The 23,287-nt window shown below is 43.4% G+C and overlaps 1 protein-coding gene across 1 annotated transcript in view; it reads right to left on the bottom strand.

Annotated features, from left to right (window-relative positions):
- Positions 1–23,287, bottom strand: part of LOC126157128 (transcription factor hamlet-like) — a 232,187-nt gene that overhangs the window by 11,745 nt on the left and 197,155 nt on the right. Inside the window, exons 8-11 of the mRNA XM_049916354.1 lie at positions 17,243–17,342; positions 6,146–6,314; positions 4,284–4,298; positions 1,995–2,165 (exon numbers count right to left, since the gene is read on the bottom strand). Of these exons, the coding sequence (XP_049772311.1) occupies positions 1,995–2,165; positions 4,284–4,298; positions 6,146–6,314; positions 17,243–17,342 (455 nt within the window). The remainder of the gene's footprint in view (positions 1–1,994; positions 2,166–4,283; positions 4,299–6,145; positions 6,315–17,242; positions 17,343–23,287) is intronic.

Here is a 23,287-nt window from a genome sequence, read left to right as displayed (position 1 = left end):
CGTGACCGCTACGGTCGCAGGTTCGAATCCTGCCTCGGGCATGGATGTGTGTGATGCCCTTAGGTTAGTTAGGTTTCAGTAGTTCTAAGTTCTAGGGGACTGATGACCACAGATGTTAAGTCCCATAGTGCTCAGAGCCATTTGAACCATTTTGAACTTTACTGTGCGTGTCAGATGGTGAATCATGTTGATTAATATTTGATTACAATAGCAGAAATGCTCTGAAAGAATGACAGACATCTTCTTAGGTGCGAAAGAAAAACTTCCATGAACTATCACTGTCATTCCAATACGGCATGAAGAGCAGTCACAGAAGTGATGCCATCCATCATTTATTTTAATCGGTTCAAGATGTCCAAAAGAAGTTATTAGATCTTGTGTTTTCTATCAATGTGCGGAAAGAAGAGCTACTATAATTTCAAAACCACGGTAATTGGACTTTCGTACTGAGCATATTCTGTGGCCAAACTACAATTTCAACTGTTTCTCATATGTTATTTTTACGAGAACTATACAGCTAAAAGACAATGCCTAACATTTCGGCTTTTTCCCATGTTTGATATGTTTTATTATCTAGTTCAGTTTTATAAGATCTGATGATACATATAGTTATCTTCAAGTAAGATCTATTTTTCTATAAGAAAAGCCAGTTGTTGAATAATGGCAAAAAGTGAACAGGAAGCTGGAAACATTAACAGTGTTACGAAAATACGAAAAAAGAAGAGTATAACAGATTTGTCAGAATTCTAGAGCTCTTTATGAGAAGCTTCACCACCACAGACACGCTTGTAGGAATGATTCACCAGAAACAGTAGGAAGAAATATAAAAGTTGCAGTAGAATATCTGTCTGAGCAAAAAATCATCATAAGAAAGACAACATAAATTAAGTATGGAAACTCTTAAACAACAAATTTTTGTCTTATGTGTTGGAGCAACGAGATGCACGAACGCGTTAGGAAAAAGAAATCCTACATATTTTCGTAGGAATTAGATGAGGGAAGAATGCAAGGGACGACAAAGTAGTCGGCTAATCCTCTTTTTTCTTTGGGAAGTAAGAGTCATAAAAAGATCTCTCTTCCTTCAGTTTTTGAATTTATAGAGATGAGGGGAAATAACAACTGTGCCAACTCAAAAGCTGGTGGTTAACTTCGGTTCATTAATAAGGTGCTAGGAAAACGGGATCAGTCTGCAAAGTAGACCTCTTAGCACACAATTATAAGACCCACCCTAGAATACTGTTCAACTCAGTGGGACCCATGCCAAATAGGATGAACAGGGGATATCGAACTATGAACATACCTGAAGCACAAATGGTTACAGGTCTTTTCGACGCACGGGAGAGCTCGGAGATGGCGAAAGAACTTAAGTAGCAGGCACTTTGAGATAGTCGCCAACTGCATCGGGAAAGCATACTTGCAAAGTTTCACGAATCAGTACAAACTGAACAACTTAGGAATACCTGCAACCCCTTACACATCGCTGACGTACGGACTGAAACGACATGATTAGACTGATTAAAGCGCGCACAGAGGTTCTCAAGCATGCAGTCTTCCCGTGCTCTATATCCAAATGGAACGGTAACAAACCAGATTATATGATACAAAGGGAAGTACCCACTGCCATGCACTTGACATTGGTAGATGTAGATGTAGACTACAGCAGATGCGGCAAAAAGAAGATGATGTAATAATGACTAGGCTGCACCTACAACAATGCTTTTTATTGTCAGTTCAAGCTAGCTTCAGTGCATGAGAATGACAATGAACTGTCATAATTTGAAGCTGCTATAACTATCAACAGCTGTAGGTAACTCCGAGAAGTTGATAGAATTGTGTGAATTATAGCGTGGTGCTTAATGTTAGCCGCGGTCAGAGCCTTGACGTTGTTCAGCATTCTCACTGCACCGATGGAACCGTCGATGGATGTGCATATATTTACTGTGAAGGCTTTGTGAAGTGCCGTGCTGAGAGTGACGATACACTGGGCAACCCACCTTGAGGCAGACCTCGCACTGGAACGGCTTGACGCTGGAGTGTATGTGCGTGTGCTGCTTGAGGCCGGACGAGGTGGCGAACGTCTTGCCGCACTCGGGGCAGGCGTGCGAGCGCGCCCCCACGTGATGGCTGCGAATGTGGCGCTGGAGGTTGCTCGGGTCCGAGAAGACCTGTGCACAGCACCGGGCTCCGTCTCACTAACCCATTCAGTACTTCCACAAGAACGCCATAAAGATGCCTTATTATTACGCTTAAATGCGGCTTAGAATTACAAAAACAAGGAAAGAACGAAAATAAAAATAAGAAAACTACGGTGTCGTGAGGCAAACCATGTGGCGTTAATGCCCCGAGAAATCTTCTCAATTTGCAGAAATCAGGGTTATAACTGATACTGGGACTTTCACTGATGTTGCTAAGGTAAATAAACTGTAGGCCAGCACTCCACGAAGGAATTGCCCGAATGGGGCGCAAGTCGGTAGATGTGATGTACACGTACAGACAAACAAATGATTACAATTTGAGAAAAATTGGATGATTTATTTAACAGAAAGAGCTTCACAAACTGAGCAAATCAATAACGCGTTGGTTCACTTCCGCCACAATTTTCCAATTGGTGCGACAGATCTTCAAACTCCCGAGATGGTTGAAGGGCTCTGCCAATCATGTTCCAAACTTCCGCAACTGGGGAGAGATCTCGCGACCTTGTTGGCCAAGGTAGGGTTTGGGGTGCACGAAGACAAGCAGAAGAAACCATGGGCGTGTGCAGGCAAGCATTATGTTACTGAAATGTAAGCCAAGGATAGCTTGATATGGCGGGCAATTATCACCATACCGCTTTGCTGGAGGCCTAAGGATGCCGCGGATAATAACAAAAGGGATTCTAGTAGCAAAAGAAATGGAACAAGGGCCATCACTCCTGGTTGTCGTGTCATATGGCGGACGACGGTCGGGTTGGTATCCCACTGCTCTCCGGGGCGTCTCCAGAGACGTCTTCGGTGGTCATTGGGGCTCAGTTCGAAGCGAAACTCATTACTGGAAATAATTTTACTCCTTTCAATGAGATTCCAGGCCGGAGTCGTGTCTGGAGACGCCCAGACAGCTGGGGAATGCCAAACTACCTGTCGATAGCCGTATGGCCAGACAACCAGGAATGACGGTCTGGGGTGCCATTTATTTTCATAGCTGGACCCCTTTGGTTGCCATCCGCACCACACTTACAGCACAGTGGCATGTCGACGATTTTCTATGCCCCGTTTTGTTACCCTTCATGGCAAGCCATCCTGAGCTTACATTTCAGCAAGATAATGCTCGCCCGCACAATGCGATATTGTTTACCACATGTTTTCGTGCTTTCCAAAACCTACCTTATGGGGCAAAGTCGCCGGAGATCTCCCCAATTCAGAAAGTTTTGAGCATTACGGAAGGGCAGAACCTTCGAATCGTCTCGGGATTTTGAAGATCTATCGCGAGAATTGGACAGAATTTGGGACTATATCCCTCAGGAGGGCATCCGACAACTATATCAATCAATGCCAAGCGGAATAACTACCTGCGTAATGACCAGAGGTGGACCAACACGTTATTGACTTGCTCAGTTTGTGGAGCTCTGTGTCTTCAACCAGTCATGCAATGTTTCTGAAATTGTAATCATTTGTGCGTATGAATATATACATCACATCTACCGATTTCCTTCCCACTTTTCATGTGAAACTGGTTAAGTTCATTTACAATTTTTAATAATAGATGTGAGACTAGTCAATGTCAAAAACTGTCGGTAAGTTCAGAGAGCTGATCTTCACAAGTGAAATCACTGTAGTAAGCTTCCTTATTTGACGTATAAGTTTTATACTTACGGAATCTAAGCGACTACAACAACTTTGCTTTCACCCAGTCAAACTAATAAAATGAATGAGCCATTAAAACTCAAGTAATCTGCACTACCGGGTCCAGATGGTCGTGCGATACTGGCCGGCTTTCGTTTCATCTTCTGCCACATGGCCTCGCTCGATTCAGTATGAAGGGGATCAGCACTCTGATTTCCATCGGTAGTCCCCATCCCAAGTCTGGAGCCGCTACTTCTCTTTCAAGTACCTCAGTTGGTATCACGAGGCTGAGTGGATCCCGTTCCACTCTTTCAATGAAGGGAAATCCCTGGTACTACCGGGAAGCGAACATAGGTTTTCTGCATGGCAGTCAGGTGCGCTGTCTATCCGCTAATAAGTGAAAAGCTTAACGGGCACATCTATTATCAAATTAAGTTTTCTCAGACGGAGACTGATAATGCCTGCTTCTGGTACGTCAGACTTTAGCAGGAAGAATTTTGCTTTATCTCAACCAAGAATCATTCAAGCCCCACAACAACTGCAAATCCGGCAAGTCATTTTAGGGCGTGATTTAAATACTCCAATGATACAGAATTAGGGACATACAAGTAGGTTTCAGAAATAACATCTTCCGTCTGGACTGATGTATAATGTGTTTACTCACGATAGCTAGTTTGGCCTGTTACTCCACCTTGAAACGCCAGCTCACAATGAAGTGTTGTCACGTGAGGATGGCATAATAGGCCAAACTTGCGAACGTCCAGGAGCAAAATTTTGTCGTTTCTGGAATACTGCACGACTGTGGACGCAAGTAAACAAAAAACTATTTTTCAGTTTAAATGGGGCGAATCCTCAGGAAGCTTTGGCATATCGGGAATATTTGTTGCTACAAGTAGTGTAAATAGTTCACGTTCTATTGTACACTCCCATAATGAAAGTGCACAGTATTCTCGTGCCACATATTTCGTAACTTGGAATGTCTACTGTACAAAAACAATTTCTTTTGCGGCTAGTTGGTCACTGTATGCATGACACGCTTCTTCGTATGGCTGCTGATGTTTCTCGGACTATTACTAGGACTGCCCCTCAGCTAGTTAGCATCCAAGAGACGGAGCGGTCCTGCAGGCACATTACCGCTGTTTTCCGGTCAGCCTGTGTAGTTGGACAAGATAAGACACAAGACTCCATTCACATAATACAGGGTGAAAAGTATTTAAACCAACAAACTCTGGGAGGTTGTAGGGGACATCAAAACAAATATTTTTCCCTAATGTCATTTTCTCCTATGAGGAGTATTTAAACCGGTAGAGGAAGATTTATCTGGCGGCAAATTAATTAAACGAACAAACACTTTTCCATTTTTTATTACCAAGACACAACACATTAACACAACCCAATTTCAATTACAGTAGATTTTCAAAAATGCCTCCATTGACACGTAACAAAGGTTAAACCGTCGGATCATGTTCTGTCTGACACGGGCAAAAACCCCAAGAGTATCCTGAATTGTTCCTGCTGCTGCTACTATCAGGGCAATCAGATCCTCTTTTGATGCAGCAGGAGCTGCCTAACAAGGTTGCGCATCTCTCCCCACACAAAAAAGTCCAGAGGGGACACATCAGGGGATGGAGCAGATCATGATACAGGACCACCTCTCCCAATCCACGTTTCTGGGAACCGTCGGTCCAGGAATCGACGCACATGACGACTGAAATGTGCCGGCGCCCCGTCATGTTGGAACCACATGTGTTGTCTTGTAGCAAGCGGGACGTCTTCCAGCAACTTCCTCAAATTGAAGCGTTCTTGCCTTGCGACGGCATCCCCATCCAGGTAATCTGCTAAATGTCCCGCTCTCACGCAGACGTTGGTACACAGCAGCAAAGGTCGTATGATGCGGGATACGGCGATTAGGATATTGTTGTTGATAAACCCGCTGTACAGCTCCTCCGCTGTGGTGTGCTACGTAGTACTCACCAACCATATCAGTGTACTTACTCCAGGTGTATCGATCCATTAGTAAACTGAGACAATGCACTACTACACTGATGGACAGCAGTTGCCTACAACTGAAGAACGTAATACGCCCTCTAACAACCGTAATACGGCCTCTTAACAACTGAAGAGCGTAATATGACCTCCACTGGTTTAAATAATCCTCATAGGAAAAAATGACATTAGGGAAAAATATTTGCTTTGATGTCCCCTACAACCTCCAAGAGTTTGTCGGTTTCAATACTTTTCACTCTGTATAACCACGAAACAAGGACGTAGCTCACGATAGTGACGCCGTAGCTGAGTAGGTGTTCCGCTGCAGCGTGCCGGCTTACCTTGGAGCAGTTCTCGCAGGGGTAGCGCTTCAGAGGGTCGGCGCAGCGGTGTAGCAGCGCGTGGTGCCTGGACAGCGCCTGCCGGCTGCCGTAGACGGCGGGGCACGCCTCGCACTTGTGCTGCTCGTCGGCGGGGAACGCGTGCACCGACAGCAGGTGCTCGTCCAGTCTGCAACACGGCGACCACCGTCTCAGGCGCCACTGATTCACACGTCACGGCCGCGGCACAGTTCCGCGGTATGATTTAATGTATTCGGCGGTTGACGGCTAATGGACTGGACCGTTCCAGCTGGAACGGAACACTTCCGCGGAGAGACATTTCTGCGGTGCCCCGAGGCTCCTGCTCGGATAAGCGGCATTTCACAGGTAGTCTGTGAGTTGGGGAAGCCAATGAATGTGAAAGCAAAAACGCTGATTGTGATGGTCTGTAGCTTAGCCGGAAGCTTAAGGGGGGCAGGACGTCAAACGGGCCGACTTGGAGCAGGAGAGGCACCACAGGACATTTTAATTTCCACTGACTATACTTTTACAAATAAATTCATAAAACTTTGACAGTATGACCAGGAAAGATTCAGGATTCATACTCATAGCAGTGGCAGCTCAAAAACGTAACAAAATACATTTTTTTTACATGTGAAATTTCATCATTTTTTCACTGACTACTGGCTGCACTTGTTGCTATAGGTACACTTTTCTTCCTAAGTGAGAGACATTCTTCGATGAATTTTGCACAGCATACAAACCATAGTTATAGGTGTATGAAACTCTAGAATTTATTTAATTTATGAAAAACTGAATGAACTGTTACATTTTAAATTTCATGTTTAGGAAAAACTCAATTTTATACTTAATTATCTCAATTTTTACCACCGTTTTTTAATAAATTTGGAAAATTTTAGAGTTTGATACACCTGTAAGTACTGTTTGTATGCTGTGCAAAATTTATTGAAGAATCTCTCTTAACTAGGAACAAAAGTGTACCTATAGCAACAAATGCAGCCAGTGGTAAGTGAAAAAATGATGAAATTTCACTTGTAGAAAAAAGGTATTTTGCTACGTTTTTGAACTTCCACTGCTATAAGTGTGAGTCTTCAATTCTTCTTGGTCATGGTGACGAAGTTTCATGAATTTATTTGTAAAAGTATAGGCAGTAGAAATTAAAATGTCCTGTGGTGCCTCTCCTGCTCCAAGTCGGCCCGTTTGACGTCCTACCCCCCCTTAACTTAAGTTCGAATGTGACAGCCGGAAGTTTAACTTAGGTTCGAATGTGACAATTCGGTTGTGAGTTGATGAAGCGGACGAATTTGGAGTAAAAAAAAAATCTCGTTGTGGTGACAGACTCATCTGTATCTCAGGCCGATCTCTGGGTTAGGTTGGCATGTGACGGTTTGGTTTGGAGGTGGCGAAATCAACGAATGTGGGAAAAAAATACCTGAAGTGTCTTGCACTCCGCACAAATGTCAACAAATTTCATCTCCGCACAACTGTTACAAAGTCATCCACGGAACCAGTATACCAATGCTAAACAGCCGCTTTGAGCTCCCACTGTTTTTCCACTTGCACAGCGCAAAGCATTGTGCCTACATTTTCTCATACTGGAAGCTTTTCCGCACTCCCTAACTCAAATTAAGGAATTATTTTAGAAATGCTTCCAGACTCTACATTAATTTATATCATACGCAAATTTCAGAATTTGTTCGTCATTTTTGTAGGAGATATAACTTCGGTTTTGTTATGACGTAACATAGGGGGGGGACATACCAATAGCAGAAACTTACACAAAGCAAACGGAATGCAACACAGGCTTGATATTTTAGTAATGAGTGAAAAAAAAGGTATTTCAGTGAGTTCAGCAGTTTTACAAGGTGACTTCTTAAGCTTGAAGTTTTTCCCTGACAGAAAAATGTCGGTCGTTTCAAAAACATTAACCTACTGGATGCTCTAACTAAAACGAGGAAATGCTTTAAACATGTCTAGAGGTGCTACAAAGATCTATACAATAGTTCAGCTTCAAGTTTTATAAGTGACTTTGTGGAAAACAGAAGATTTTAAAGAGATTTTCTAGAGCTGCGGAGAGCAGTGTTTGTAAAGATAACGTAGTAACTTGGACCTTAAACGTCAGAAGCCAAGTAACTTAAATCAGTCAGTAGCCACTCCGCTTACGACGAAGCAGCGTTGACCAAAGTTACCGAAAACTTCGTGGCCGAAATCGACTGCATATAATGAAGAAACTGTGTTAATGGAAAATAAAGTAAAGAAGAAAGTAATGGGTAGTGGTAGAAAGGACCAATATCTGAAGGACGGAGAATATGAGGTCGCCGGTCGGTGTGGCCGAGCGCTTCTAGGCGCTTCAGTCTGGAACCGCGCGACTACTGAGGTCGCAGGTTCGAATCCTGCCTCGGGCGTGGATGTGTGTGACGTCCTTAGGTTAGTTAGGTTTAAGTAGTTCTAAGTTCTAGGGGACTGATGCCCTCAGATGTTAAGTCCCATAGTGCTCAGAGCCATTTGAACCATTTTGAATATGAGGTCAATTTGGTTGTGCGAGCCCAGCGAGTCAAATTCAGGACAAATTTTTGGAGATAATGAGGGTAACAATTCACCTATCCAGTTACAGGTGTACACCCTGTCAGTACCAAAATATTCAAGACTGGATTTATGAAAAATGGATAAAGGTTAAGATAGTTGTTTTAGTGCTTCAGGCGCTCTACGTAGTCTCCCCCTCCTTGAGTACAACGCAGAGAATGTTCGTACAACCAACCATGTGAAGCAGTCAGGAGAAGTTCTTGCTCTTTACACTGGCTTGAACATCGGCTATGTCGTCAAAGCGTTGACCCTTCACGTAAATTTCTGCACTCAGCCGCTTTGTGTCAGCTTCATATTGATAACACCAAGTATCGTCACTCGTGACTCCAGTCAAGCAGTGGCAGGCGTCCACTTGTCATTATTTTTGTTTTGGAGTCAAAGGTGTGCGGAAGAAACTTTGGACACATTTTTCTCTTCTTCAAATTGGTCTGGAGAATGTCTAGAACACATGATTCAGATCGTTGCTCCACTGAGATTTGTGGCACTAAGGACACAGGACCAATACTTAACACTAACTGCTCACCGCTGATTAGCTGCCACCTTATTTACTGCAGAGACGTTGCTTGTAGGGCTGGAATAAAATCAGTCTCGGGATTTTTTGGACAGTCGGTGTATATTCGTGAAATATGTAGGAGTGTGATAAAAAAGAAACAAAGAAGCATTATCTCATCTTTTTTAGTAAGCTGTTTCCCCTCACAAATAACACTGTCAATATAATGATGCGGTATGTGAACGTGTATGCCAAGGACATTACACCTTTGTATAAGCATGAAATTGGGTAGATAAGTTATGTCAGATGGAGATAGATTGACCCGAATCATGATTCGGTAAAGTGAAGGATCAACAAAAGCTGGAATGAACCTATATTTGAAGTAAGATTATCATTAAATCAGCTAACAGGATGGGAGCCATTCCGGGTGTTTGTATACAATTCCTTGTAAAGGATGTGGCTCGTCTTATGTTTCCGACCAGTGACTCGCGCGCAGTGGAGGGTCGCTGGTGATTTATTAGTCACCAGCGTGGAAACAATTTGGTGGAGGCGGCGGCGTCTCCCAGGCGTGGGGAGCGTCGCGTGGCTCGAGTGTCTCGTGTCGGGAAGGTGAGAAGGGAGGTTAAAGCGGCTGGGAACGCGGCAGGTGGCGCCGCCGCGCCGGTGACACAGCCTGACCCGCAACTCTGGGCGACGCGCGCTGTGTCCTGCTGCACAGTCGGAACACCGCCACACGAGCAGTGAATACACATTCGGAGCATTACGAGAGAAGGAGCGGAAGACGCAGCGTTACAGGCAGGCTACCGTGTGTGCGCGGATAGCTCAGCTGCCGAAACTGAGTTGCGGGTTCGATTCCTTGTCGCATCGGAGGGTTTCTTCGCTCGGGAACTGGATGTTTCATTCATAAAATCACTATCACAAGGAGGCACAAGCTGCCGTAATGCCAAAGAATAGAAAGACATGTACAACGTGGCCAGACTGCCCCAAACGGAATCTCCTGGCCAATAATGCTATATGATCAATTCATTTCAACTGTTACAAAGTAATATTTCAGGCAAAACAAAGCCGAGCAGTAAAGGCTGCCTCTTCGGACTAGGTCCTTCACGCGGTCAAAATTTGCGCGATGCAACTGGAATCTAGTGAATTCACTGAACTACCACATAATAACTGCGAAACTGTCTGGAGCTCTACAAATGGAATCGGCGAAACTATGTTATCATGACGTCAAAATTTTGATGTGTCAGCGAAAAAGTAAACTCCTGACGGTTATACCTGGCTGTATATTTCTAAATATGTTCTGGATGAGCGTTATAAATCAGTACTACAGCTATGTGCTGTTTAGCTGAAATTATTCGGATGTTAAATAATTGGAAATGCGGACGAACTGGACCCGTAGGCACAGCATTACTTGTGACTTAATGCACTAAAAGACTGTTTGTACAATTTTGTTACAAAAGCTGAAGCTAATAGCAGGCCTCGCTGCAGACTGCGAGCCCATTTTCTAGGCGGTTGTCACTAACGTCCACTGGAGCAATGGGTGCTGAAACAGAACGTCCAGCGCTGGCTGTGGAATAAATTTTTCATAATCGTAATTTGCCTGTTAGTGGAACACAGCATACACCAAACGAACCTTACATTGTGCACCAATGTTGACTGCTAAATACATCCTTAGCGTCTTAGGGAGCATGAGCATTTAAAATCACTCTTCACGACCCATATATCGGATTCTGACAAGCTGAGCACCCCACCACGAAATCACTGAGGAGGAATAAGCTACTTATTTTTAGAGGGAGTTTTACTGAAAAGGGAAGAGGCTTCTATATCTTATTATAGATCTGGAAAACGCATCTGACAATATGGCTCAGGCATAGAGACAGAAATTGGGAAGTAGGTGAGTTAAATTCATTGTATTTCAATCAGAACACAGTTATGTTTCTGCGCTCGTAGATAGCACACCGCGCCAAGTACCGTCCATTGCGGGGTTCGGGGTTCACAGGACCAAGTTACGACACCTCAAGATGGGTTTATAAGAGCTCAAGACCGGTCGTGTGATAATAAAAGAACTTTACAACTGAATCGGTATTTTCAATCTCTGGACTCGTAGAAGGAAGTGTGGAGGAAGAGGTTTCAGGTCTTGAACGATGTCTTGGACGGCAGCAAATACGATAGTATCAGGCAGTGGGATGGACCGGCAGAACTGGACGCATAGGACTTGCTAAAATAACGTAAAACTGATGCTGATCAAGCTACTTATCAGCACTGAATATCAGCTTCTTCCTTCGATATCAAGAACACAAACACAACACGACGTACCTTGCGCACTAAAACATGTTCCTGGACAGACAAAGTTGCGACCTGGTCAAGCGTTATGAAGTAATGCACTAGAAGCCGTGAATGAAGAATTCCTCTCACAGTGAAGAATGTAAAACCAATTAGGACTTTTCACGTGGTAATGCCATGCGATCACATATTTGATTCAACAAATAACAGCATGGCAACTCTGGTCCTGTTCAAATGGTTCAAATGGCTCTGAGTGCTATGGGATTTAACATCTGAGGTCATCAGTCCCCTAGAACTTAGAACTACTTAAACCTAACTAACCTAAGGACATCACACACATCCATGCCCGAGGCAGGGTTCGAACCTGCGACAGTAGCAGTCGCGCGGTTCCAGACTGAAGCGCCTAGAACAGCTCGGCCACACCGGCCGGCTCTGGTTCTGTCATACTCGATTAGCTCCGAAGTAGAACGCGACCACGTCGAGCGTTTATAACCACCATACTAATTGAATAACTGTGTAACTGTCATGGGTGAGAAAGCTATCCAACAGAGTAGCGCACGTCCTCAACAGAGACGCTACGGGGGCCGACGTCGGAGGGTAGGTGCGACCCGGCAGGAGGCGCCACTAATGGTTGCAGGGGGCAGGCGGGATGGAGGCGTCGCGTGCTTGGCGGTCATCTGCAGGCAATCAATGGCAGCGCCCAGCGCACATTGCCGCGACCGTCGCCGCTCACTTGTCCGCCCCACGGGCCGGAAACGACAGAGCGCGCCCCGGAAGGCACTGAGACTCCACGTCCGTGTGAAAGCAACCGCTTTCCGCAGCGTGAAGCCTCAACACTCAAGCACCTCACTAACGTGTGCAAACGATCACACAAGGGACCTCCAAGTTAACGTACCAAAAATGGAGCGATAATTCCGGTAACGAGTACTACGTCCGATCTTTCGGTCCGAGCCCACAATTTCATATGTCATTTCAATCAATCCGCCGTCAAAGTGTTGGTGCGATAATTTCGGATATCAGTAAATGACGCTCAATTTATACAGATTTATTGTATTTAATACTAAAACTTGATGAAAGAAAAATTTTGTTACTGTTTGGTTAACAGCTGCCACTGACTTCAGTAAGAAGTCAGAGTCAGTGCGAATGTATCAGAAATGTAAACTTTTCAATTAATTCTGCATCTAACTGGGCTCAAATTTCACCCGTGGCCTAAATGAACAAGAGACACAATGTTAGTTCATCACGTGAGATGGTAGAATTTACTAAGTACCCCCGGATCATCTCGTCTAATTTGAGAAGACCCTGCGATTCGCTGATACAGTTTTTCGATGGTATCACTTTTGAACTCATTCCAAACACAACAAGCACAGGGATTCAAGGAGGTGATTTTGGCGGTGAAGATACAGATCTTGCTCCATATACGTGGTGTTAAGCAAAAGTGTTCAATGAAACTTCCTCGCAGATTAAAACTGTGTGCCCGACCGAGATCGAACTCGGGACCATTGCCTTTCGCGGGCAAGTGCTCTACATCTTGGAATGTAGGAGACGAGATACTGGCAGAAGTACAGCTGTGAGTACCGGTCGTGAGTCGTGCTTCGGTAGCTCAGTTGGTAGAGCACTTGCCCGCGAAAGGCAAAGGTCCCGAATTCGAGTCTCGGTCGGGCACACAGTTTTAATCTGCCAGGAAGTTTCATATCAGCGCACGCTCCGCTGCAGAGTGAAAATCTCATTCTGAAAAGTGTTCAATGTTTTTGTGAGGTGGTAGTACCCAAAAAAATGGAAAAACACGTCTAGTAAACATGGGCTCTAAAATTCAAACCCTACGAGCTTCGAGCACTTGGATTAGCCGAGCGGTCTAGGGGGTTCCGCAGTCATGGACTGTGCGGCTTGTACCGGCGGAGGTTCGAGTCCTCCCTCGGGCATGGGTGTGTGTTTTTGTCCTTAGGATAATTTAGGTTCAGTAATGTGTAAGCTTAGGGACTGCTGACCTTAGCAGTTAAGTCCCATAAGATTTCACACACACACACACACACACACACTTGTTCATCTTCAATACTGTCAGACACATCTCTTCTGCTGCAAACTCTGCTTTCCATATTTTCGGAGGAGATAGTACGGATAAAGCAATGAAAAAAAGGTCAGTGAGCAAGGGCTCTAAAATGCATACCTTAAGAGCTGTGATCATTTGTTCAATAGAAGAGATGTGTTTCACAGTAGTGAAGATGGACACGTACTCATAGCTCTTAAGGTATATATTTAAAAGCTCATGTTATTGGACATGTTGTTGTACTGCCAACTCTCAAATTATTCGACACTTTTTTGTTAACATCTTGTAATTATTTTGGTTCATTTTAGTATATTGGATGTCCTCTCATGCCAGCAGAAAAATGTGGACATGACACATCACGCACGTACCGCTTTCCCAGACGTTGTGCATGGTGTGTGGATGAAATTTGAGCCTAATTAGACGAGGACTTTGTCAAAAAGTTCATATTTCAAATAAATATTTTTATCTGTACTAATTACGGGAATATTTCATATTGAAGTCAATGGCAGCTCGAAACCAAGCCTTCCCACTTATCTTGCAAACAGCTCATTTCCGGACCCAAGCTTACTGTAATATTTCTGCTGATCTTTGTGTACTTACCGGCGTGAGTTTTCATTAGTACGATATACCCGTATATCTGGATAGATAATGCCATGCTGCTTCCAGTCAGCCTTCAGAGATTACTTGAAATTTATGTAACATCGCCTGTTTTTTTTTTTCCTTCTAACGAACAAAGAATCTGTTTCGAAAGTAATGGTATTGTTTTCCATTTTCATGATTTACGTACAATTTTAAGCGGCATCTTTTACTCTATTTGTTATGCTAGCTGCTTATGTACACGGACAGTATAGAGTTGGCAGCCACCAGAAGTTAACCTGTGGAAAGTAAACGCCATCAACACGTTGGTGGGTTAACTATAAATAGAGATGGGACTTACGACTGCTGTGAGCTAGTGTAACTCACGGGAGTGGCTGTTTTAGTGTGGAAGATAAAGTGTTTAAAGGCTAAATCATGTTCTCCTCCTGATGAAGTTGACCTCCAGGAAACATTTGAGTCCAGTTTTTTTTTCATTTGTTTGCATTCCCTTTGTGAATCTCTTCTCTAAAGCTTAGGTTTCGGTTCTGATTACTACTAGCAAGCAAATGAGAGTATAAGTAATATGCAAATGCGAGTATAATGTGATCATGGTGAAACAACACATTCCAAATTACATTTTATGTTCTTATACTCTGCTATGTGTACCACCTCCAGTGGTACTTAGTTAAATTTTATTCCCTTAGAAGGAAACTGAATCTTTTTTATCCTTGATTGAAAGACACGCCTTCTCCAAAGGAAGGCACAGCCGTTAAAACAAACATTCCATTTTCCTCTGGCAACAGTGTTTAGAGGAATGATGCTATTAAGGCGAAATGTCAAGTGTACCCGTTTGTTTTGGTCGTTCTGCGTATTTAGGACTTCTATGTATTTCCAGTGGGATAAGACAACAGTTACATTCTTCCATAAGAACGGCATACCAGCGACATCTATCAGTCTCTGCATGTTGAAACACACGATCAATTCAGATGTAAAAATCAGAGTACCAGACAGCTGATATCATGTTCGTAGCCATGACAGCTTGACAGTGCCAGTTCGAGTGCTCTCTCGGGCATGGGTGTGTGTGCTGTTCTTAGCCTAAGTTAGTTGAAGTTAGATTAAGTAGTGTGTAATCCTAGGGGCTGATAACCTTAGCAGCTTCGTCCCATAGGAACTTACCACAAATTTCCAATTTGACAGTGCCATTATGTCACATCAAAGTTACGCTCTCCAAAGATTACGTTCTACAAGATATGAATATACAACACCAAATCCGTAAATTCGTGACACCCGGTTTTCTAAATAGCACCCTAAAAATAAAACAACCCGTTCCAAACTTTCGCGTTCTGTGCTTGCACTAAAAAATTGCATGCCGTCTTCTCTAGAGCGAGTCGTAAAAAAACCGGTAGATAACTTGGGTCTTTTCTCTGTTTCGGATAATAATAATAAAAAAGTGCTGTCCGTCATGGTTTATATTAATGATACAGCAGAAAAAATATTATCGCAAGAACTTTTGACGACTGGATCATGATAACACTGAACTGGCAGGTGGCCAAGTTAATAAAGACGTTGTGACTCGCTAAGCGTCAAGGCGTTGTAGCCGTCGGTCACAGTAGTTTTCGTAACAAGAAACTCTGTCAACTTAAAATTAACAAGGAGTAACAATGTTTGGCCATATGATTTAAATAGGTTGAAGACTGTGGACCGTTCACAACATACTTACTGAGGTACTAGAACACTACGCCAAACCGTTGTCGAGGTGACACAATGGTAACACGCTAGCCTTAGTGTGGTATGGTGGAGCATAACATAGTAGAGACGAACTGCAACGTTTGAAGGGTTAACAGTTTTCTCTAAATTGCGAGGGCGTGCTTAAAAGTAATTCCTCCGAATCCTTTATTGTGTTCTCAGCGTTGGCTGAGGTATTACATGTCGCTCATACTACTTGGTCGACTTGCCCACTTCGCTGACGCAGTTTGCAATCCTCTGCCACTAGAGAGCTTCGAATTGCAGTGTGTGTGCAATATAAGGGTGTGTAACGTAACTGCGCCGCTGCTAGAAGGACACCGTGCTGCTATGGGGTTATGAATTCGAAGAATTCGTCCACATGTGGAGCACCCCCTCCCTCACCATGATAATGCCAGAACGCATAAGAGCGCTGCGACATCTGCAACAATCCGACGCCTTGCGTTCACTGTCATCAATCATCCTCCATACAGTCCCGACCTGGTCTCAACCGATTCTCATCTGTTTTCAAAACCTGAAGAACACCTTCCAAGGCGTCACTTTGATACTGATGAGGTGAGACTGAGACTCCATCAACCAAGTCAACCATTCTACAGCGACTGTATCAATAAACTGGTCTGACGATGGCAGAAATGCTTCCTTCACCATGGTAACTACGTTTAGAAATAAATATGAAGAGGTGAGGAATAAAGAGGCAGAATGTTAATAGCTTTCGTTTTATTTAAAAACTTACAAATTTTCACATAAAAAAGTTCGGAGACGTAGCTTTCCAGCACGCTTTCGTATGCCACTGCTAACAAACGAAATTCTGAATATGATGAGAAAAATAAGTATACTGAACAGATATTTCATGTAACTGTCATTCAGGTGGTAACTAATAATGTGAACAAAAAAGTCTGTAACTGATAACGAGCAACTTGTAGTGGAACACAGCTTCAACGCATTGCACGTGCCAATCCCAGTTCGAGAACGGCTGATGAAATAGGTAGAGACACTTCTGGCTACTCACCGAGATAACGAATACTCTCGTTTCCTGGTCTGAATCATGTTGAAGGGAATTTCAACACAACGTCGGGACTCATTATTCAGTGTAACACACAAGGCTGCAATTAACGTGTCGCGTTCCTATCAACTAACAACCAAGAAAGCCTATATGATCACGGACCTGATTTTGCTTCGCTTCTTCAAATCACTGCTGTAGTGGGTTTGTAAAAGTAACGACTGGGAAAATTGTCTGTGAGCGTTGCTTAATCGACTGCGTTCAGCCACGCCAAGGCCCCATATCCTAACATCCACTGACCAATGTGATCCAAGTCCAACGCAATTTCTAACTCGCATTTGATAGCAATGCAGAATGCGTAGGTTAGCCGGTACTTACTGTTCGGCGTCTGGGAACTCCTTGGAGCAGACGGCGCAGCGCGCGTCTACCTCCTCATCGTCGTCCCGCTCCTCTTCAACGGTCCCCGAGTGCTGCGACTCTGTAACAGCAGGCCACAAGTACTGTGTCAGTCTCGTGGTTCACTCCTTGCAGCATCCGCGTCTTGTAGAACACTTCACCAGAACACAATATGAACTGAATACTGTACTTCTAAAACACAGTACTCAACCGAATACATCCGATTCACTTTTAACACTGTGACGTCTAGACTGAATTACAAATTTAAAGATTTCAGAAAATTTTCAACAATATACAGCATTCAGGCAGTAAAAAAGAGATCACTGTATCGAATGAGCCCGTTAGAAATGATTATCACAGGTAAAATCTTCTCAGTCCTGATTTATCTGTAAATTAACGAAACATACAACAGCCTGAGTCGCATTCTAATAATGTCTGCTCTCTTCTGTCTGGCTACATTTCTGTTTTCGGGCGAAGATCGGCAATCAGCCCAGTATTCGACTGACCCTGTTTACACAACTGATTGGCCATTCATACAGTACAACACAGGTGTTTACATACACGTGTTAAAACTAACTGGATGAAGTTTACAAGGTGCATCGTCCATTGATTGTCATAGACCCCCAAGAACATACTTTAATCGGTCTACTGGTTACAGTGCATCATTGTTTTAACATAGACTGACATTCATCATTGGTAATGGTTTTACCAACTGAAGAAAGCTGAGAACTTTACTAGTCACGCCAGCTGTTACTCTTCGGCATTCTGTGATACCTCCATATACCACATGGCATAGCATTATATACACCAGAAGATGCAACTTGCAAGTAGCGAAAATGTTGTGTGAATCTCGAATCGACTTCAATAAACACAGCTATTGCGGACTAACGGACTTCTGTTTCAGTTTTATATTTTAATAGTTTTAACACCTGTGTGTAAACACCAGTGTTCTACTGTATGAATGGTCAATCAATTGTGTATAATTATTTTACCTGTAGCTACCCTAGTTTTAGAATTACCTCTAACAGTGTGTAGGAAATTATCTAAAAAGAACGCACAGACTGGGCGATGTACTATTTCAGCAGTCATTCTATTGGGTGTACTCAGTCATAACCTGGAGGACTTTCTAGTATTGCTTTGCCCGTTCTACAATATGGTTAACTAAGTGAATTGAGGGAAACTTCTGATGACGTCCCAAATGGGTCACCTTTACCACTGAATGCCCACCCATTAACATACCGCATGGGGAGATGGAAAGGAGAGCTTACAACCGGTTGACAAAAAGCTATTTCCGTACTCCGGTCAACAGGAAGACCCTATGAATGAAACAGATGAACAGAACCTCAGAACCGAGCATTACAGTACTACAAAACGGCCGACTGTTGCTGACAGAAGACACTGAGCGAATTCAGATCCGAGTTGCACGAAGCATCTTTAATCAGTGTGTGGCAAACGATTTTGTATACTTATCAGCCTGTAAACAAATAAGAAATGACATAAATACGTATCCTAGGTTTGTTATTTCCTTTAATACAAGTCCCAGGAAAATCATGAAGGAAAATTATGCCGCCGAACTTATACAGTTAGGTTTTATTTGCTGTCCCATTCGTACTTTCGAACTTTCGAGTCAATTTATTTATCCTCAGAGAGAGACTCATATTAGAAAGACATAGAAGTAATCATTAAATCTTCAGTCTTTACTTAATGGTTCCGTGCCGAAAAGTCGGAATCTTTGCGGTGTCGCAACTCATTGCGAAATTATGTATATGAAGATGGTATATGTTCTTTCGGACATGCCCGAAAGAACAGATACCATCTTCATATAGATAAGGCTTACCGGCCAATGATCTTCTTCAGTGCGTATACACTCACATTGCTCGAACTCTTTCGAGAATCGGTAGATTGACTGCCGGGGCAGTATAGTGGGCAGGGGCACTACAAATGTAGTGTGTGGATAGTACGTTGGAAGTGTGGGTCTCACGGGGAGCGTGCCAGAGATAAGTCCCTGCAGCCGCACTATCCGCTGTGTTCTCGGTGGCTCAGTCAGATAGAGCGTCTGCCATGTAAGCAGCAGATGCCGGGGTCGAGTCCCGGTCGGGGCACACATTTTCAACTGTCCCCGTTGATATTTCTTAACGCCTGTAAGCAGCTAAAGGTCTGGCTTTCATTGCAATTTCATTGCTAGATAGGTTGTGATGTAGAAAACTGAGAGATAGTTTGGACAATGAAAGTAAACATCTTCCCATTCCATAGCACAATCATTCGAGGAAACTGCTCTAAATGGTGCATATTTATTTACACGAGAAGCTATGTTTACATGTATGAATATCCAGTGTAATTTCCCTATTAACTGATCCAAAGATTGCCGAGATCGCTTCGAAACCCGTTGTTTTTTCTCTGTCACTAACCACCGGTATATTTTACGTTCTCTTCAATGTAACGAGTAAATTTATATGATGCTACAACCAATTATTTCTTTTGTTTGTGAATCTCTTCATTTCTTCATAATTTCAGTATCCATGCTATGCACTAGTTCTTATACGACCCTCTCTCTTTGTTTTCCTTTTCCTTACTCCCAACGAACGTTGTGGTCAAAACTGTTGTTAAGGATGCTAATATTGCTTACATTTGGCCTGAGGAGTGATTATCTTATTTTTTCCGATTGTTCTCAAGAGTTTTGTCTGTGCATTTACACCATTGATTACTGCTTCATTTGTCTTCATTTCTATCCAGTTGGTTTCGGTCGTTCTCCTTCATAATAACATTTGCACTTCTTCTAGTCGTTTCACGTCGTCTTTTAAGAGAGTACACAAGCAACATGGGGACTAAAAATACAAATATTTTATATTTAGGCCATTTTTTATTAAGAAGGAGTGTTCTTTACGTCACTGAGGAAATACGCATGACTGTTGGTATTCTTTTCATATTCCGTACAATTATATGATCGAAAAGCTCCCTCTCTGAGAAACCATGTCCAGCAACAAGTGTTTGTACGTGGGTGACCATGCGATGAAAGGTCACTCCGTACAGTGCAGCGGTGACTACAGAAGGGAGGTGGTTAAGCAAAGTTCCGGGGCCGGATCGAGGAAGGCAGCACATCAATTATTCCATTAGCGGCGTATGGGGACGTCGGCCGAAGCGAACCTCGATCGCAAGGACGGAGAAGAAGAGGGCGCCACAATGGGATGTGGGCCGCGGGCCGCCACCATCCATCTTGGAGGTCGGGGGCGGCGGACAATGGCGGGGGCGGAAGGCGCGCCGCGGTGACACCGCCGCCGCCGCCGCTTTCTTTGCGTCGCCGATAGCTTTCGCTGCCGCTGCCTGTCACTCCAGGCCCGAGTCGATACGGCGCCTCCATTGAGGGCTGGGATGGTACCGCCACGGCGAGCCGATACCGCCGGGGCTATCCACCAATACCGCAAATGTTAGGCATGAATGGGCATTGTCCAGTCTGATCACATCCGTGACGCTGGGTAATAGGACGTTCAGTTGCAAATTATTTTCTTTTGAGCGCGCATGCTATTTTTATCCTAGTTTCTCATATAGATGAGTTTGTTCTTTACCTTATTTTCAATCGATTTTGAAACCTTTTGTGGCTTCATCCTCAAGCGCTTAAGACACAGTTATCGAAATGAAGTGTATCTTGTTACTGCACCACAGAATCCTCTAATGTGATAAATAAGGGGTGGGTCAGGAGGAAAAGCACATGCCTTGTAGGGTGGCAGTATTACTGATTCTGAACAAAAAACGTCATAAGAACATATAGACGGTTTCTGAGGAAACTAAGAAAACAATAGGAAACATGACAAATGCAGGTAATAATGAATGAAGCGTCGTGATAATGTTTTGTTTAATTCTGTTCATTTCCTCACAAAAGATGCTGAAAAAGTCTACCGTCAGCTGCAACACATTTTGGAGCTCTTGTACACAACTACTTTGTTACTGATCTGAGCTCATTTTTACGGTCTGTTACTTGAGAACATGTAGGTAAAATACTAGCGAAAAGTTCCTCCTTTGAGCCCACTCTGCGCTCGCTGACTTCGCTCGTAAGCCTATGTAGTCTACTGTCGCTTTGGTTGTATACATATTTGGGTGCTGGTGAAGAAGGTTATGTGACTGACGCCTGTGACTTTCACACAGCAGTATGAGACCGTTACAGGAAAAGGGCATATGTTCATTTAACTTTTTTTATTCAGAATCACCAAGACTTGTTCTTTTGACGTTATTTATTCAGAATCACCAATACTTTCACCCCCCAAAACCATAAACTTTCGTCCTAGGCACCCTGTATAAGACAAAACACTTGGTAATGATAGACAAAGTTGCTATTTTATACTAAAATGGTCAATCACTACAATTCATTTAATACCATTTATAGCTGCAGAATATCATACAATAGATATATTTAAAATTTAAGACGTCCACTTAAAACGACAAGAATGAGTAACATACCCATTTCATACACGTCATGAAGGAACATGTTTTATATTGGTAGAAACGATTTTCCTGGAATGCTGTATTTGAAAGATGATTTCGTCATTAACGACAAGATGCGGGGAAACTAGTTTTTCAATGTTGAATAAGTACATCGAAACAAATGGAAATGTGTAGTAATATTTTAGTGGCCATGGTTTTATATGATCAAATTAAATCAGGGGATGCTGGGGGCCGGCCGGAGTGGCCGAGCGGTTCTAGGCGCTACAGCCTGGAACCGCGCGATCGCTACGGTCGCAGGTTCGAATCCTGCTTCGGACATGGATGTGTGTGATGTGCCTTAAGTTATTTAGGTTTAAGTAGTTCTAAGTTCTTGGGGACTGATGATCTCAGCAGTTAAGTCCCATAGTGCTCAGAGCCATTTGAACCATTTTGATGCTGAGGGAATTGATTTAGCAAATGAGACACTAAAGTTGTAGATGGAATTTGCTGTTGGGTAGAAAAATAACTGCTGATGACCAAAGTAGGAAGGCTATAACTTTATCGCGTCATGTATTTCCGAAATTTAACAAAATCTGTAAAATGCAATTGGCCAGGGATGCACTTACGTCAGGGGCACATACACGTTATTTCTATTGAAAAACTGGAGGGTCAATTAGTGATAGCACACTTGGTTTTACTGCGCTAAACCTTATGCGTTCTGGAATACTTCAAATAATGGAAAAGGTGCCACACTTACCGCCGTAATGCTACCGTGCCGTAAAGCGGGTTGCCTGCACAGTCCTGAGGCCTGATGTAGGCAACCCTCGCTCAGCGCATTACGCCAGAAACTGTGGCGCCGTAACATCCTTTCAGCTCTACGTATTTCCGAAGGTATGTGATTTACGAGATTGCAGACAAGTCTGTCGTCACTAACTATACCTCTACTTTTCATTTCCGTAGGAAAAACGTACATGAGCCACTAAAACAACGTAACTTTGTGTTTAAAGTGATGTTTGTTTACATATTGTGCACTCCTATTGTTCTGGCGTAATCACAAGCGCCGGAACAAAGATGCGGAACGAAAGACCAGAGGCGGTGAGCAAACGTCTGCCAATGGTGCGCGGAACTGGACCGCGCTGCGCCAAGAGCGACACCTGGAAGAAGTGAATATAAGCGCCGCCGCTCCTGCTAGACTCGGCCGCTCAGATCGCCTCAGAGTACTGACATTAGTGGAACGTATTTGTGGAGCGTGCTACAAGAAGAATTAGTTGTGACCCTTATCAGTTACTTGTCTGGACTTTGACTACAGCAAAAGACTATTACTGTTTGCATATTACTTGCGACGATGATGTAACTCCAAAGTTAAGTATTGTCAATTACTTATAAAAATAAAACTACTATTGTTATTTGTTTGAATTGTCTTATAGCATTCCGAGAACGCAGCATCCTTTAGGCACCCTATAAGTGACGAGTGGGCAAGATCCCACAACTGTAAACATAATAAAAATATTTATGAAGTGCGGGCTGTCAACAGTAATCAATTCCGAAGAAGACAAATTTGTTAATATAGAATCTGAGGTAAATATGTGAAAGTTTTTTTCGAAGGAATTT

This window comes from Schistocerca cancellata, chromosome 2 (assembly GCF_023864275.1).
Source record: "Schistocerca cancellata isolate TAMUIC-IGC-003103 chromosome 2, iqSchCanc2.1, whole genome shotgun sequence".
In the NCBI taxonomy this organism is placed as follows: Eukaryota; Metazoa; Arthropoda; class Insecta; order Orthoptera; family Acrididae; genus Schistocerca; species Schistocerca cancellata.
The sequence above is the reverse complement of the archived record's forward strand: the minus strand, read 5'-3'. Positions and strand labels throughout refer to the sequence as shown.